This window comes from Polypterus senegalus, chromosome 14 (assembly GCF_016835505.1).
Source record: "Polypterus senegalus isolate Bchr_013 chromosome 14, ASM1683550v1, whole genome shotgun sequence".
Classification (NCBI taxonomy): Eukaryota; Metazoa; Chordata; class Cladistia; order Polypteriformes; family Polypteridae; genus Polypterus; species Polypterus senegalus.
The window spans coordinates 139,710,351-139,729,916 of NC_053167.1; the positions used below are offsets into that span (position 1 = coordinate 139,710,351).

Below are 19,566 nucleotides of genomic sequence, written 5' to 3' on the forward strand. Positions count from 1 at the left end.
CGATCGATAACACTGCAGCTTTTGTGGTATAGCGGGTCCACGGCTTCTGAAAAATGTCCGTATAGCCGTGTCGTTCTCCGTGGGCGCGATTGCACAACCGCGGGGAGTTAATGGGGTGATTGGAGCGAGTCGCACCTGCACGTGAGGGTGCGGTCACTCTTGTTTGCCTCATTGGCTTCCTGCGGTGTGTAATTAAGACGCTGTGCCCACGGAGGCAGAGAGAGGAGGAAAAATCAGGAATCGTGGAAAAAAAGACATGAATCGGGGAAAGAAATGGAAGGAGGTTAAAGTACGGCAATGGCAGCCTAGGCTGGATGATCTGGCCACCTTAAGAGAGAGAGACAGAACGAGCGGGGGCCCCGCGAAGGAGCGTTAGATGGAGGCGCTCTAGGGGGCAAGTTCGCCCCACTGACAACTAGCGAGTGGGGTGAGCAGGAGAGGTGTCATCCCGTTGGATCTGAGGAGCGACTACGGGTGCGCGAAAGATCACGGGAGGAGAGGCAACCTCGTCGGTCTGGCAGTGACTTCCGTTTGGAGGCCAAGACGGTGGTTGACAGAAGGAGCTCGTGGCTGTTGGGTTTCCGCGGCTGCGAGTAATGGTGAGCTGGGGAGTGAGTGATGGAGGTGGGCCAGAGAATAACAAGAGTGAGAGACTGCATTTTTAACGTCTGTACGTTTTTAACCTCAGATTTTAAAGGATTTATTTGTTGTTTTTTTTTTTAACTCCACTGGACGATTGTTTTTAAGGATTTATTTATGGAACTTGAAGCAATTTTTGTTTTTGATTGTTTTAAATAAAGCACTTTATGGAATATCCCCTGGCCTTGAGAGATTTGTCCCTATGTGTCAGCTCATCTTGGTGACATTATCGACGGTGTTGGGTTCAAGGGCTCCTGAACAACAATAGGGGGATGGAGTCGAACTCGCATCGTCACAGCTTTCACTAAAGTTATGGTGTCTGTCGCCATTTTGGATTGACGTCATGATATGAAGTCGACAAACGTGTACTTAACAGACCAGTCCTGAGTTTCATCCATCCAGCCATCCATTGTGCAACCCGCTATGTCCTAACAAAGGGTCACGGGGGTCTGCTGGAGCCAATCCCAAACAACACAGGGCACAAGGGAGGAATAAATCACGGGCAAGCTGCCAGCCCACCGTAGGGCACACAGAGACCCACATACACACGGGACAATTTAGGATCGCCAGTTCACCTAACCTGCATGTCTTTGGACTGACACTGGGAGAACATACAAACTCCATGCAGGGAGGACTGAGGAATCGAACCCTCGTCTCCTAACTGCGAGGCAGCAGCGCTACCCACTGCGCCACCGTGCTGCCCGTCCTGAATTTCCAATTTGGGAATTCAGGATAAAGGGGGCATTCTGACTTGGGCGGCACGGTGGCGCAGTGGGTAGCGCTGCTGCCTCGCAATTAGGAGACCCGGGTTTGCTTCCCGGGTCCTCCCTTCTTGGAGTTTGCATGTTCTCCCCGTGTCTGCGTGGGTTTCCTCCCAAAGACATGCAGGTTAGGTGGATTGGCGATTCTAGATTGGCCCTAGTGTGTGTGCTTGGTGTGTTTGTGTGTGTCCTGTGGTGGGTTGGCACCCTGCCTTGTGCCCTGCGTTGGCTGGGATTGGCTCCAGCAGACCCCCGTGACCCTGTGTTTGGATTCAGCGGGTTAGAAAATGGATGGAGGGAAATTCTGACTTCCTGCATCAGCCACAATGAAACCAAAGGAGGCGCAGTTCTTCCATTGCACACGCGGAGTCGCTCTTGAGCCGAATATTGTAGAAGGAGAACGACGGAGGACGCCATTTTCAAGTGGGTCTACTTAACATGTAAGGTTTGCTGTTTCTTGTTGGTCGAACTTTATTCAAGTCCATTTTGTGATGCAGCAGATCTAATTTTAGGGTTTGGTGCCAAGAGAGAAACACAGCATTTAGCAATTTTATATCGCTTTTTAAATGAGTCATCTGTGAGTCATCTTTACAATATTACTGAATAAACAACCCACACACACACACACACACACACACACACCTCAACAAACTAACGTCAGACCAGAATGTATCCAAAATATAATCCAGGTGCCTAATCACATGTTGTAAGTCGCCACGTATAAAGGCGTCAGCCAAATAAGTCAATGTAAATGTAAATGTGGATGTAAACACGACGTTGCCACCTGCTGTGCCACCTGCTGTGCTCTTAAAAATAAAAGTGCCATCAACACGAATGTTCCAGAAGGAATTTTGACCAATTTGGATGCGTAACATTTTGAATCCATGAAACAAGATTTGTGAAATACCAGCACCACCTTATGATTTCCAAAGCACACAATAACACGGGCTAAATTTGCATTTTCTTGACCTGTTGCTATCCTGATAAGTCGCCACTTATAATTAAAGATTTCTGTTTTGACCGCGTATAAGGGACATTTTCAAAGTCCAAAGACCCAATTTTATGTGCAAAGACACCTTCCGGGTGTGATCTGCTCCTCAATCAATCAAGGGTCCCCTGAAGGACCACATGGGCCAGTCAAGTGCCATCACAGAACCAGGATGTTTAAATGTCTAGCATGGTGACCCCTCTGCCCCCCACCCTGTGATGTTTTTGTCTTCCTCCTTTATTAAGAAAACGCTGGCAAGTTTTTAATGCTGGATGCTCAATTTGTTCTTCATGCAGCTTCCATTTAATCCAAAGTGCTGCTGCAAGAATTATTACAAGAACAAGAAAATACGAACTCATAACTGCTGTTCTTTAATCCTTCTATTGGCTCCCAGTTATGTTTAGGGCAGATTTCAAAATCCCCCTTTTAACATTTAAAGTGTCACACACATGTGCTGGGGGGGGGGCAGCTAAAGGGCCTGAACAAAAGTAATTCCACACCAGACCAGAAGATGACGGAGTGCACAACCTTTTTTTCTCACTTTCTTGCAGACCGTTCACGGGAAATTCCGCCTGACCCTGATGACATCACTTCCAGTTCCGGTCACCAATGATGTCACTTTCCATCCTGTGGCCAGTTACAATGTCACTTCCGGTCTCGAACCCATGGACGAAGACCCTTCCAGTTCCAGCCCTTTTCATGACATCACATCCGGGTCTGAGCCTATGGAGGAGGAGCCTACCTGTTCCACCCTAGATGACCTCATTTCCTGTTCTGGCCTTTAAAGCCGCCATCTTACCTCCATACCATCAGTTCCGTATTGATCTCAAGCCTATGCACATCAGTGGCATAACCTATACCCTTTTGCCACCAGGGAACAATATACGGGTGGCTGCCCCAAACCCTTTTTTTTTACTTTTGTGTCTACTTATTGTGAGAAAAGCCATAAATGGCTGAGGCCCTGCTGACATATCTGAACCTATCATGACTTACAAACCAAAGCACACATTAAGATCTCAAGATGGCGGTCTGCTTACTATTGCAAGGATTAATAAAACTGGGTGGGGGTTGATTTGATTTGAGCTTATAGTTTTGTACAATTTGAGTTGCTTGTATGGAATGTTATTTGCTTTTAATAAATTCAATAAAATAATAAATAAATAAATAAATAGAATAATAGTGGCAGATTTAGCCTTTAGTTACGTGGCTCCAAAGCTGTGGAGTGGTGTGCCTGCTACTATAAGAGATGCCCTTTCGGTCTCAGCATCACAAACATTTCTACTAATTAAAAGCCTTATAACTAATGTCTGTGATGCACCATCTGTTGGAACAACAAATGCAACATGTGTGGCTCTGTTATATGGCATTTGGTATGGGATTTGCAAAAGCAGTGCTACTGTTTATGAGGCACCATCTGTTGGAACAACAAATGCAACATGTGTGGCTCTGTTATATGGCATTTGGTATGGGATTTGCAAAAGCAGTGCTACTGTTTATGATGCACCATCTGTTGGAATGATCAATGCAACGCACATGGCTCATGTTCTGGTGTGCAAACTCTGCAATTTTGTGTCTATCCTTCTGTTATATTTTGCTTAAGCCACACAAGATGAATTTAAATACAGGACACTTGCATGGGCAGTTTTAACATCAAAACAGGCTGCACTCGGGAGTTAATTGATTTACAGTTTGAGATGGGAAGACAGACAGATACCTTAAGCTATATCCCGGCTGAAGACTCGCTACTTCAGTTTAGCACACCCTGACGAGAGCTGCTGATTAGCAGCACAGACTTCATCTCTGTTGTTAGTCATATGCACTAAAACAGGGGTCGGGGAACTTTTTTACCCATTACCCCAAAATGAGTTTATTTATGTCACCGTTACCCCCATGATTTGAAAGGAAAAAAATCGTTTTTAAATTCTAATTATTTATTGAATCTGTTTTCAAATATAATATAAAAATAAAAGGATAAGTAATATAAAAAAATAAATAAAAGGACAACATTCACTTGGCGAAATGGTGTTGTTTCATTTTTGAAACAATGACATGAAAATTAGGGATCTTTATGAAAAAATGCTTGCACGTTGACCATATGTATCACACTGCATCGTATTTCCAAATTTGGTGTTCGAAACACACTCAAACCTGTTTTCATGCGGTAATAGGGACTGCATAAAAAACACATTAATTTTTTTTTTCGAAACGTCATAAATAGTTATAAAAAATATTGTTCGTGATAAATTAAGAAAAAACTTTTACTCCCGCCTTCCAAATACAGTCTTATCAGTCGTTTTTAAAATTCAATGTAGATCGATGCAAAAAAAAATAGATTACGACGTAAGCAGTGGTAGCGCTGCTGTCTCGCGGATTGGAGACCCGGGTTCGCTCCCTGCGTGGAGTTTGCATGTTCTCCCCGTGTCTGTGTGGGTTTTCTCCGGGCTCTCCGGTTTCCTCCCACAGTACAAAGACATGCCGGTTAGGTGGATTGGCGATTCTAAATTGGCCGTAATGTGTGGGTTGGCACCCTGCCCAGGATTGGTTGCTGCCTTGTGCGCTGGGATTGGCTCCAGCAGACCCCCGTGACCCTGTATTCGGATTCATCGGGTTGGAAAATGGATAGTCTTAATTGAATCCCCCCCCAAAAAAAAAAAATAAAGGAAATATGCATAAGGATCGAAGTGTGCTATGGAGCAAAAACCTGGTTAGTACGTCGTATCACCGGCGCAATCATGATATCACCGGCCACCAAAGTGATAATACAACACTGTCTTCCTTGATCGTCGAAGTTTTTCAGCAAAATTTTGTAGCAAATCTATTTGAGGCTACGGCGGCAGGTCTCAACGTGCAAAGGGGCGTGATGTACGCACTCGAGTCGTCTCTCCCTGGTGTTGTCGGTAGCGGTATAGTGGCGCGATATAGGCGTTTTCAATTATTGTAGTCGCTGGCGGTGATGGACTCGATGCGTCTCGTTCGGCTGCTCCGTGGCGAATCAATCTTCGTTATCTGGTAGAATTAATCTTTGGCCTCCTTTTAACGGACGCGTGCCCCCACCCGCACAGTGTTACCGCTTTTGTGTTCGACACGCGGTGAAGTTATAAATATTGGTTGCAATCGGACCGGGGGCTCACTCTACGAGATACGTTCGTTTAGATATGCCACTTTCTAGCACGTTAACAGATCAGGAAGAAAATATCACTTTTTACCCCAATTGGGGTAATTTACTCCTGTTCCCCGACCACTGCACTAAAACATAAGTAACATGATAGTCCTAATTTGTTACTAACCCTCGCCTATTCTGTTTCTCTTCTCGGTACTCAAATGTGCCACTTGGTGCCTCGGCCCACCTGCCAAGTTGTTCTGCCTGCCAAGGTAAAGTCATCTCTAATCGAGGATCGCAGGAATCGTCCGGTAGAGGGGTACTTTCATTGGATTGGCTGATCCAAGTGCTGACCCAGCTGTGTAATAACCAATAGGGTGAGGCAGCTTGATGGCAGAGGTCTAAATCTTAGTAAAGGATATCATCTACTGCGGTGGGTTGGCACCCTGCCCAGGATTGGTTCCTGCCTTGTGCCCTGTGTTGGCTGGGATTGGCTCCAGCAGACCCCCGTGACCCTGTATTCGGATTCAGCGGGTTGGAAAATGGATGGATGGATGGATATCATCTACTCTTGCATTTTGCTCTATACATGTAACATTGTTCTATTGTATTGATGATTACTTGTGTTCTGTTCTGTGTTTTGTTTTATATGTACCCCTTTTTTTGACACTCACTGCATGCCCATCTTACCTGGAAAAGGGTCTCTCTCTGAATTGCCTTTCCGAAGGTTTCTTCCATTTTTTTTCCCCATACAAGAGTTTCATTTTGGGAGTTTTTTCTTGTCTTCTTAGAGAGTCAACGCTACGGGGTTGTCAAAAGGCAGGGCATGTTAAAGCCAATCGCGGCACTCCATGTGTGATTTTGGGCTATACAAAAATAAATTGTATTGTATTGTAAATGGGGAATAAAGCTCCTTGGAATAAAGGGGACCTGGCATTTTGGGGGGGATTGTGCATTTCGGTCTGAATCCAGGAAGCACTTAATTACAGGAACAGTCGTGGGAATCTAAAACAAACTAGCAAACCATGCCGTTGAAGCAGAAAGCCTGAGAGTCTTTAAGAAGGGTCTGGATGAGGAACCACACAGTCCAGTGAAATGCCCTTAAGAAGCCATTATTGCTAAGAACCCCCATCAAGTCGAATGCAGAAATAGCCGGCGTGGTTAAAATACTGAGTTCAGGAACCACAGACACATTTGATTTATTTAAAGACTTGGTTTACTGAGAAAATAATGATAATGAGGATACTTCATAACACAAAGTATGAATAATTGCGAAGATTAAACAAGTGAGACATAGAGAGAGGAGATCAAAGTAACGGACTGCTTTGCTACTGACAAAAATGCGCTCGCAAATTCAGCGTCTTAAAAATCCCAAGAACCGTCGTCTTTCCTCGACGCTTCCAGCAAACGGAACACATTTCAAACAAGTCGTGAAGCCGCATTACATAAACTAAAAGCGCGAGCGCGGACGTGACTTGAAAAGCACAAAGCAGAGTTTGGCAGAGAGGCAGGCGGGTGTCCGCAGTCCGCGTCCACGCAGCACACGCTGGCGCGCGCCAGCGCAAAACCACACAAGTGGGGTGGGTGGTTGTCCCCCTTTTGTGCGTCTGTGCAAGTCATTAAAAGTCATCGTCACTCGAAAAGAGCTTTCATCTGCTCTTCTGGAACTTAGAAACGATGCGCCGGCTTGTTCGAAGGAGCGCATCAAAGCCCTTCAAAGTGTCGCCAGAAGACTGAAGCAGGAGCCTTAATCGATCCTGCCGGGTTCTTCAGTTTTTTATTTATTTTTTTTTTTTACTCTCAAGTCTTCTTTAAGCCACAAATTCACCTTTAAGTCGCATTGTAGTCTCCCGGTGTCCTCTGAAGCCGTTCATCAATCGTAACAACCAGCTGATCGGCTCTGATGTCATACATAAGTAGACTGCCGCTGGTCGGGCTCATTTCCTCCAGCCGGGGAAAGTCGCTCATGTCAGTCATTTCGTTGAGGCTGTTTGTGATGCAGTTGACATCGCTCTTATTGCTGTTGTCATCCGTGTTTGGTCCAAATACCCAGTCTGGAAAACAGAAAGGAGAACAATTGTAAGGGACTGAGTTTATTGGCATGTGAGATCTCAATGCAAGCACCCATTATCTAATTTTACTGCCGCTGGCACAATCAATGACGTCACCTGGGCCAGTGCCACCATCAAGGCGAATTAAAAGCATTTGCCTATAGGACGCAGTCCATAAGGGAAAAACCCAGCCATACGGGGTATACCGGGCAGTCAGTTGGCACACTAATAACTTTGGCATAGGACTCAAAATAACCTGAGCGTCTCTACAGGGCCTTTGGGTGACTTGATGGATAAAGCCCATTAACCTTATTAGTGTTATGCTTACCCATGAAAAACGAGCTAACTGATATATATATATATATATATATATATATATATATATATATATATATATATAGTCAGTGTGATCAGGAAATGTGATGTGAAATGAGCTAACAGATGACCAGCTAAATTGGGCCTACAAACTCCAACCGATTTTACTCCAGCCAATCTCTTAATGAGAAGCCAATTCTTGCTGTTAATTAAGCCCGTTATTTAATTCCATGGCTTGTTGCCGGTCTGATTCTGCCACAGCAGACTTTTCCAAAACTACTGATTTTCTGTTTTTTTTCTAAGAACACCGTCAAGATGTGTTGGTGACCGAAAAGATCAACGTTACAGAGACCATCACCTTTCTTTACTTTCAGATATTGTGTGATGGGCACAGGGGAGCTGGTCATGGGGCGGCTCATTTTGTGCCTCATTATTGTTTGGCTGTTAATTAAGGGAAAAGAGACAACTAAGGGTTATGAATCAAGTTAATTAAAACTAAAGCAAAAGACATTAATTAGCAGCAAAAACTGGTCACTAATGAAGAAGATGGCTAGAATGAAAACCTGCAGCCACTGCGGCCCTCCAGGACCGGAGTTCGACACCCGTGTTTTACACTGTACTTACAAATGTTAAGTATATTTCATTTTGCGCCATGCCCTGTGACGAACTTTCGAAAATAACGTCTTCTTTTTTGGCTGTTCTCACCATCATACTGTAAGGATCTTTTGGAACTGACCTCTCCTTTTGGCAGTTTCATTCCTTATTTCCGTTAACAGATGATTTATTTCATGGCAGAGACGCACAAGGCCCACCCCTGGCCCCCCTTCCTTTTTCCACACGGCTGCTGTCCACACACCTACCACGTATTTGGCTCCCTGTCTAAAAACGTGCACTTCTCATACACAACATTTACAATCATAACTTAAACTCTTTACGATCATCAAATTCACTCTCTATACTAAAATAAGCCTATCACTGAAAAAAATCTAACATTGATGTTGTTCATTCAACATAATTTTTCTCTTTCAGGCAATTTAAGATTAATCATTTAGTGTTGTAGCTTGAAATATTTAGTTTCAGATCTCAGTCAAAGTAAAAAAATGTGTTTGTACCAAAGTAAGTTATGGTGGAGGGAATAAACGTAAAAATCCTGTTTCAGTGAACCTAATATTTTAGGTTGTTCGTGTGTTGTGTTTGAGTCGCCATTTGTATTTTCTTCCGGTCAAACTTTCCAGCGTGCTGAGTTTCCAACTGCCAAAAAAGAAGAAGACTTTCCCCGAGTGGAGTGGATGTGGCGATACAGGTCTGGTCATTTTTAGCAGCAGACATTTATAGCGGAGGATTTCTAGTAAGCAATCCTGTTTCGCAACTGTTAATTTTAAGTATAAGAACTCGTAATAAGACATACTTTCCGGAAAGCTGTAGAAACGTTTAATCATTTTTTTGTTGTATATTTAAGATTTACACTGCAAAATGGGGATTAATAAAGTATCTATCTATCTATTATATAGTGCCTTTCACTCTATCTATATATCTATCTATCTATCTATCTATCTATCTATCTATCTATCTATCTATTATATAGTGCCTTTTTTTCTATCTATCTATCTATCTATTATATAGTGCCTTTCACTCTATCTATTAATCTATCTATTATATAGTGCCTTTCACTCTATCTATCTATCTATCTATCTATCTATCTATCTATTATATAGTGCCTTTCACTCTATCTATCTATCTATTATATAGCGCCTTTCACTCTATCTATCTATCTAAATGCTTGTGTATTTGCACTAGATTTTGAAATAAATGTAAAAAGTACAGCACTGGAATATTTTATGTTGATAATATTTCTAATAGCATAAAAACAGGTTACAACCAATAAACCATTTTAAATTGTAACAACTTAAAAATAGATTTTACTTCAGTATAAAACAATTGAATTACACCCAATCACTCTAAATGATTTGCTTCAACTTAAAATTGTGGGATCAATAAGCTAAAACGAATTATATTGGTTCAGATTGAAAATAATAAGTGTGAATCATTGCCTTAATTATTTTAAGTTTAATGAGGTTTATCCTTTTTCAGTGCTCGACAATTACATTGACAATCATGTTAAGTTATTTTTAAAATGTTTCCTTTTCTTTTTCATAACTTCTTTGACACACTACTTCTCCGCTGCGAAGCGCGGGTATTTTGCTAGTCAGTTATAAATTAAAAAAATATCAGCGGCCCCAGCACTGACCCCTGCTGGACACCAATCAGTTCTGATGAGGGTCCTCACACCATCACCCTTGCCTTGTGTGTCATTACCACGAAGTCGTTGTTGCGCGTTTGCTACTCTCACGTCTTTCTTAGTGAGAAGTCAGGTGCACGCATGCGCCATCTAGTTGCTGTGGTTGAGCTTGAGGAGAGTGGACCGTTCCACACACACACACACACACACACACACACACACACACACACACACACACACACATATCATTCGTTTATATGCGTCTAAATTTTGAGGATAAAACAATCCTTAATCGTATTGACTATATGAAAAGAATTCGAACAAATACATCATGTGCATGGGGTGGCGCAGAAGTATCGCTGCTGTCTTGCAGTAAGGAGAACTGGGTTCGCTTCCCAGGAGCGTGGAGTTTGTATGTTCTCCCCGTATCTGCGTAGTTTGCCTCCCTTCCTCAATAAGTGCATTGCCGATTCTAAATTGTGCTTGGTGTGAGCCTGCCATGCAGTGGGCTGATGGTTTTGTTTCCTGCCTTGCGCCCTGTGCTGGCTTGGATTGGCTCCAGCAGACCCCGTGACCCTGTAGTTAGGATATAGCGGGTTGGGAAAATGACTGATTGACTGACATCGTGTGCATAATTTTTTGGAATGTATGTCTGTGGAGTATTCGGTGTATGTGGAGATTTTCTCGTACCTTTATGTCAAGAGGAGCTGAAAAAAACCCGGAAGTGATTACAAATCGTTCATATTTCTTCGGCGCATAGAAACAGTCCAGAGAGAGGAGGTGTCGCTAGGGGTACCAGCGAGCGTCGGCCCACTTCAAGTACTGGTGACAGCAGGTCATTATGAAGGTCTTGTTCGGACATCAGTCAGCTGTCACCCTCCCTGCCGTTACTTGTTAATTCACCTTTAACCAAACCCGCAGGCAGAGCGCCAGGGCCTACTATAGGAAGAGCGCGATCCGCTTAAGTAAAAGTCGCCGGATGAGTCGCCTTCCTTCCGCTGGGCCATGAGACTGAGAGGTCCTCCTGCGCTCCCCCCTTATCAGACACGCGCTTTGCCTTCCTGCTGATCATCAAAGTCTGCTCTTTTAGGCTGACCGGACAATGAGGTCAACAGATTATCCCGGCAATTATAGCCGCAGCGGAGAAAGATTTAAATCTGCTTTACACGTGGATTGAATTTATACACCGGAACCGTTTGGTGCTACAAGGGTGAGTCTAGTGGAGACTTCAGAAAGAAAGAAAGAAAGAAAGAAAGACAGCTTCCCATATAAAGGCTGCGGCTTTAGGCTGCTGGGCAGTTCCATATGAGTCAGTGCAGGTCATAATCCACATGGAGCCCTAGGAGGGCACACGCGCCCCTGAGTTACGAAAACGGCGCCCGTCGGTGTGTAAATGTACGGGGCGTACGTCGCTTCGGTTACCACTGTAAAAAAAAAAATAATGTTACATTTACAAGTACTAGCATCTGGGTTGCCAGAATTTTACTGTAATAAATAATGTGGCAATATTTTTAGATCTACGATATAACTTTGTAGTAAATAACTGTTTTTTTTCTTTACCACACTTTCCAACGGAAGAGAATGTTTAACCATAACCAGAAATCCATGCACTGTAATAAATATGCTAATCAATAAACCATTAGAAAGTTTTGTCGGGGTCAAATATGAAGTTTGCATCAGTAAAGTAATACCAACCAATAACAAACATGAGCCATTTAATTAAACGCATTGAAAACAATTGAATGTCTGAGAAAATTACGGCACATTGTCTGGTGGGGAAGTAAAGTTGGCTTTTGTGGTATATGGGGTCCTACAGGTGTGCCAGCTTATTGAATACAACCCACCATAAATCAGCTTCCATAACCTCAAAAAACCTTCAGCACGCAGGGAAAAATACGTCTGCTAACTTTAAGTTTTTTTTCCCCTTACTGTTCAAAGGTATGCGGCTCACTAGGAACAATATGGTAAAAGGGGGCGTGTCCTTATGCAAATATAATTTCGGTGTTACTGAAATCAGCACTTTACCGTTATACATTTTACAGATTTACACTGTAATATTAACAGAGATTTTTTTCAGTGTAATTGTAATGCATCAGTAAACGGTATGTAGCATTAGCATAATTTTGAAGGTTTAAAAATATCGATGTTACCGAACTTGGCTGTAAAAAATAATGAAATGACATTGTTTAATATATACAGGTAATTTTCATTAGAACATAAGGTAGCTTTCCGTTTTTTCAGAAAAGGTATTTTACTTTCACCATTTACAGTATTTTTACTGTTAAATTTACTGACATTCTTTACAGTGTAGAGCGGTCATTTATATGGATGCTTGCATCTGTTTAATCTCTTTATTGACCGGGAGGGTATTAACATGTATGATTATATATGTGTTTGTTGCTGGGTATAACTCAATAAAGTGTATTTAAATAAAAAAAATCTTCATAATTATTGTATTTTATTCAAGAACACTGTAATAGCCTAATATAAGGCATGCAAAATTGAAAAAAGTAAACTCAGGGATCATTTATTCTCACTCCTTAAAAATATCAAATGAACTGAACATGAACTAGTCCAGCGTTTCTCAACCAATTAAGTATTTGTTTTATTAAATCACGCCCCCCCCCCAAGTGATTTTGAAAGGAGCCCACTAATACCAATTTGTTCTTTTTAAATTAATGATATATCATAGATGCATATTATATTATACACTGAAAAAAGTATAACCTCCATTCAACCTAAAATAATTAAGATAATGATTCACACTTAACATTTTCAATCTGAAACAATAGAATTCTTTTTATTTTATTGAACCCACGATTTTTAAGTTGAGGCAAATCATTTAGAGTGATTGGGTGAAATTCACTTGTTTTATATTGAAGTAAATCTATTTTTTAAGCTGTTACAATTTAAAATGGTTTATTGGTCGTAACCTGTTTTTATGCTATTAGAAATATTATGAACATAACACATTCCAATGCTGTACTTTTTACATTTATTTAAAAATCTAGTGCAAATACACAAACATTCTGTAGTGTAAATCTTAAATATACAACAAAAAATGATTAAATGTTTCTAGAGCTTTCTTGAAAGTATGCTTTATTACGAGTTCTTATACTTAAAATTAACAGTTGAGAAACAGGGTTACTTACCAGAAATCCTCCATTATAAACGTCTACTGCTGAAAATGACCAGACCTGTATCGCCACGTCCACTCCACTCGGGAAAGTCTTCTTCTTTTTTGGCAGCTGGAAACTCAGCACACTGGAAAGTTTGACCGGAAGAAAATATACTCAGCAAAAAAAAAAAAAACATCCCTTTTTCAGGACTGTGTATTTCAACAATAATGTTTAAAAAATCCAAATAACTTTACAGATCTTCATTGTAAAGGGTTTAAACAATGTTTTCCATGCATGTTCAATTAACCAAAATCGATTAATTAACATGCACCTGTGGAATGGTCGTTAAGACCTTAACAGCTTACAGAAAGTAGGCATTTAAGGTCACAGTTCTAAAAACGCAGGACACTAAAGAGACTTGTCTACCGACTGTGAAAGATGCCCAGGGTCCCTGCTCATCTGCGTGAACGTGCATTAGGCATGCTGCAGGGAGGCATGTGGACTGCTGATGTGGCTAGGGCAATAAATTGCCATGTCCGCACTGTGAGACGCCTAAGACAGAGCTACAGGGAGACAGGAAGGACAGCTGATCATGCTCGCAGTGGAAGACCACGTGTAACAACACCTGCACAGGATCGGTACATCAGAATATCACACCTGCGTGACAGGTACAGGATGGCCACAACAACTGCCCGAGTCACACCAGGAACACACAATCCCTCCATCAGTGCTCAGACTGTCCGCAATAGGCTGAGAGAGGCTGGACTGAGGGCTTGTAGGCCTGTTGTAAGGCAGGTCCTTACCAGACATCACCAGCAACAACGCCGCCTATGGGCACAAACCCACCTTCGCTGGACCAGACAGGAGTGGCAAAAAGTGCTCTTCACTGATGAGTCACAGTTTTGTCTCACCAGGGGTGATGGACGGATTCGTGTTTATTGTCGAAGGAATGAGCGTTACACCGAGGCCTGTACCCTGGGTGAGTGCTAGGGCCATTCCCCCCAGAAATGTCCAGGAACTTGCAGGTGCCTTGGTGGAAGAGTGGGGTAACATCTCACAGCAAGAACTGACAAATTAGGTTCACTGAAATAGGATTTTTATGTTGATTCCCTCCACCATAACTTACTTTGGTACAAACACATTATTTTACTTTGATTGAGATCTGAAACCAAATATTTCATGCTACAAGTCTTTCCAGCAGCTCCGTATACTGCTGCTGGATTATGTGAATTTCCCCATGGGATTAATAAAGTATCTATCTATCTATCTATCTATCTATCTATCTATCTATCTATCTATCTATCTATCTATCTATCTATCTATCTATCTATCTATCTATCTATCTATCTATCTATCTATCATTATATAGCACCTTTCACTCTATCTATCTATCTATCTATCTATCTATCTATCTATCTATCTATCTATCTATCTATCTATCTATCTATCTATCTATCTATCATAGAGTGCCTTTCATATTATCTATCTATCTATCTATCTATCTATCTATCTATCTATCTATCTATCTATCTATCTATCTATCATAGAGTGCCTTTCATATTATCTATCTATCTATCTATCTATCTATCTATCTATCTATCTATCTATCATATAGTGCCTTTCATATCTATCTATCTATCTATCTATCTATCTATCTATCTATCTATCTATCTATCTATCTATCTATCTATCTATCTATCTATCTACAACACTAAATGACTAATCTTAAGTTGCCTGAAAGAGAAGAATTATGTTGAATGAACAACATCAATGTTCTACTTTTTTCAGTGATAGGCTTATTTTAGTATAGAGAGTGAATTTGATGATTGTAAAGAGTTTAAGTTATGATTGTAAATGTTGTGTATGAGAAGTGCACGTTTTTAGACAGGGAGCCAAATACGTGGTAGGTGTGCGGACAGCAGCCGTGTGGAAAAAGGATGTTATACTTATTTATATTTATTTACTTATTACTTAACTTTTATCGACATTTATCTAACTCTATATTTATTTTTCTAGTATCAGAATGTAGTTTAAGTTAATTTGTTTTGCTTTCAATAGATGTATTTTTGTTGTTTTCTTTTTTTCACGCTCCCCTAGGGGGGCCCACCCCACAGTTTGAGAACCACTGAACTAGTCAGTCATTTCCCAACCCGCCATATCCTAAGACAGGTTCACAGGGGTCTGCTGGAGCCAATCCCAGCCAGCACAGGGCACGCACACCAATTTAGGATCACCATTGCACCTAACCTGCATGTCTCTGGACTGTAGGAGGAAACCCACGACACGACTGACACGGGGCGAACATGCAAACTCCATGCAGGGAGAACCCGGGAAGTGAATCCAGGTCTCCTTACTGCAAGGCAGCAGTGCTACCCACTGCGCCACCGTGCTGCCCTTCTGGATTCTTCTGTTGTTATATAGTGATAGAGGTGGAAGAGGCGGGGCTTTGGGATCACAAAGGAAGTGGCATCGTTGCTCTTTCAGCTGTACTTAGTCAAGTGTATGGGTTTAAAGGGAAAAGGAGTTGGTAACTGTGCCCGAAAATAACTGTGCTCAAAAATAAGGCAAGTGAACTGGAGTTGTATGTAGCAGAGCATAATTATGATATTATAGCAATAACAGAAACCTGGCAAAATAACTAAGATTGGGATGAGTGTAACATACAGGGGTGCACATTTTTTAGGAAGGATAGAGAGGTCTACTGGAGCCAATCCCAGCCAGCACACGGCAGGAAGAAATCCCAGGCAGGGCACACGGGACAATTTAGGATCGCCAATGCACCTAACCTGCATGTCTTTGGGAGGAAACGCACGCAAAAGTGCGTGAACCCAGGTCTCCTTACTGCGAGGCAGCAGCGCTACCCACTGAGTCACTGTGCCACCCACAAAGTGTTTATTTATTTATTTTTTATTTCAAAAGTGGAACTAGTATTGCTGCTACCTCAGATTCTGTTCACTTCTAGCTTTTATTTTATACACTTTTGATGTGCCTGTGTCACATTTTAAAGGGAAACGATGACTAAACATGACTTGTTTTTCAATCCATTCATTTGTGTTGGTTTAAAATTTCTCCTTACCTGCTGCTTACTGGCTGCTGAAAATGTCTGGCCCGGTTAAATTTCTTGGTTTGAAAATCTGGCCCAACTGAAACTGTAATCGAGTCGCCCTCCTTTAGGCCTAACTACACGCACTATTGTACGTCTGGCAAAGAGCAGGCACTGCTCACCAGCCGCCTAATTCCAAACCCTATGGTGAAGCATGGCGGTGGCAACTATAGGGGTACAGAGGACAGGGAGTCTGGTCACAATTGAAAAGTCGGACGATTGTGGCCAAATACAGAGATCTCCTTGAGGAACACCTGCTCCAGGGTGATGGTTCGATGACCTGATGCATACAGCCAAGACAACGCTGGACTGGCTTTGGCACAAGTCTCTGAGCGTCCTTGAGTGGCCCAGCCAAAGCTCAGACTTAAACCCCATAGAACATCAGTGGAGAGAGCGGAAGATGGCAGTTGACAGACAAAATATCTGCTATTGAGTGGATCTGCCAGGGAGAATTAGATAAACTGCCCAAAATCCAGACGTGCAAAGCTTCTAGAGACTGGCCGAGAACACGAGAAGCTCAAACTGCCGCCAAAGGGGCTTCAACAAACTATTGAATTAAGAATATAAATACTTTCAGGAAAGAGAAAGATTACAGTTTCTGATTATTGATAAATTTGCAAGCCTTTCTGGAAACAGGATTTCACTTGGACATGACGGGTTATAGATTGATGGTCAAAAATGGCAACACAATGATAACACAACAACGCGAGCAGAAAGTGAAGGGGTCTGAATACTTTTTGAATTCACTGTATTTAGAAAGCCGTTCCTTGCAACCACCCAAGTATCAGAGAACAGATAAAATCTCATACGTCTGATCTATTCGGAGAACATCAGGTCAGAATCGGGACAAATGACGACTTCGAGGGGCCTCTGCATGTCAATGAATGCAGGCTCTGCGTCCACAAGGACAACAAATACATTTGCCCCAGTCCAGAGGCCTCATGTATAAATGTTGCGTACGCCCAAAAAATGTTGCGTACGCCCGTTTCCACGCACAAATCGCGATGTATAAAAACAAAACTTGGCGTAAAGCCACGCACATTCTCGCGCCAGCTAAATCCTTGGTGTAAGCAACCCAGTGTGGTTTCCCTTTCTTTTGAGATCCACATCTCTGACGTGGCTTTATCAAATACACTGAAACTAACCGCTGTGACAGATAGGGGGCGCTATCGCTCCCTTGAACCCCTATCCAAGAAGCCAGACACCAGATAAAGGTCCAAAAGATGACTTTTTAATACAGCACAGTGCACAAAGCACCCTCCTCTCCACTATTCTCATTAATTCACCAAAAATCACAATAAACAATTCCTCCACACTCCCAGACGTGTTAGCACCCTTCCACCCAGCTCAGCTCGCCGTCTGGGAGCTCCCATAATCCTTTTATAGTCCCTGACCTGGAAGTGTTTCAATCCCCAGTCCATGTGATCTTCTATCACTTCCGGGTCAGATCAAAAGTCCTTTTCTTCACCCTGGAAGCACGTCATTCCCTTTGTCCATATGACTCGGACGTACTTCCGGGGCGTATTGTAAATAAACACTGTTCCTCCCTGCAGCGCCTCCTAGCGGCCCCTGTGGTATCCAGCAGGGCTGTAAAGGAAAACTCCAATGACCATAATTCCCTGCTGGCATTCGGGGCACCTCCATGCTGCAGGGAGGGCTCCATCTGGTGGCCTGGGGGTATTGGCGGGGATGAATGGCTGGCCATATTCCACACCGCATATTGTTTATTAGTTAAAGGCATCTGATTGTAATGAACCTGTAACAATATAATGGTCCACGGAATGGCCAAACTATTCTAAATACCATAACTGCTTTAGCGTTGTTACTCTCACTGCACCTTCTTCTTCTTCTTCTTTCAGCTGCTTCCGTTAGGGGTTGCCATAGCAGATCATCTTTTTCCATATTACTCTCACTACACGACTCGGAGTATTTATATCACTGTATCTGAGTGTGAATCACAGCAGCAGCTGATCGGAAAGAGAATTATCGGTATACAGCATCAAGCACACGCTGCCTCAGCCATGCTGTCTATTTGAACTGCCCCCATACGGCAAACGCTTCAGAGCCTTTCCTGTACAGATCTTGCGGTTCACAATTTCATCCCAAGAACTCTAAACGCACTCCATCAGTCCATCAAGTGCTCCTCGTAGAACTGTCTGTAGTTATAAGTACAATCGCCTCACTGTAAACCTGCACTACAGTTATAACATTGCACAACCTGAGCCACTTTATAAACCATGTATTTACATATGATGACAATATCTTTTTTAAGATGAAACGCAGCAAAATATGTTTATTATATTATAGAGATAAAACTTTAACATTCATTTAAATAATCTATATCGTTAATAATTAAACACGTGAGGACATGGTGGTGCAGTGCTAGCTAGTTCACAGACTGTCCCTGCCTCGCGCTGTATTCTTGCTGGTGCTGATGTGGCACTGGAAGGATAGATGGATAGAATAATTAAACACGTACTATGAAGATATTTCAATGTTCCTTAAAAGTTTTGAAGAATCTTCATTCTAAGCTTACAGATGACTTAACGTCTATTACAGAGCCGATTGTGTGGCGATTGGTTACTTGGAGAAAAAAAAGGAAGGACAGGAATTGGGGGTTAGTACGTTTGAAAGAGACGAGACTGCTGCAGTAAATTATTTCATCGAAGGTCACGCACAATCACTGTGCCACCATGTTCCCATGTTTAATAATATGCTTTAACTCCTATCATCATGAAAATGATATCACGTATACATCTCAATGTATACTTGAGAAACATAATCTCGACCCCTCAACTCTTGAAAATTTTAGACGCATCTCTAACCTGCCTTTCTTAAGTAAAATTCTGGAGAAGGCAGTCATTATGCAGTTAAGTGACCACCTCAATCAACCTGCTATTCTTGATAAATTTCAGTCGGGTTTTAGAACAAATCACAGCACAGAAACTGCACTCGTTAAAGTAGTAAATGACTTGCGGGTGAATGCAGACAGAGGCCATGTATCTGTTCTCATCCTCTTAGATCTGAGTACCGCATTTGACACCATTGATCACAATATTCTTAGAAATCGCCTTAGTCAATGGGTGGGCCTCTCTGGCAGGGTCTTAAATTGGTTTGAATCCTACCTGGCAGGGAGAAAATTCTTTGTTAGTTGTGGGAATTACAACTCGAAGACACATGATATCCGATATGGTGGTCCACAAGGCTCTATCCTGGGTCCGCTGCTCTTCTCAATCTACATGCTTCCGTTA

General features: G+C 42.2%; 1 protein-coding gene across 1 annotated transcript in view; it reads right to left on the reverse strand.

The window, feature by feature from the left end:
• Positions 1-6,692: 6,692 nt before the first annotated feature.
• The window catches only part of LOC120515058, an 87,008-nt gene continuing 74,134 nt past the window's right edge, over positions 6,693-19,566 (reverse strand). Inside the window, exon 2 of the mRNA XM_039735771.1 lies at positions 6,693-7,542. Within this exon, the coding sequence (XP_039591705.1) occupies positions 7,319-7,542 (224 nt within the window). The 3' untranslated portion in view covers positions 6,693-7,318. The remainder of the gene's footprint in view (positions 7,543-19,566) is intronic.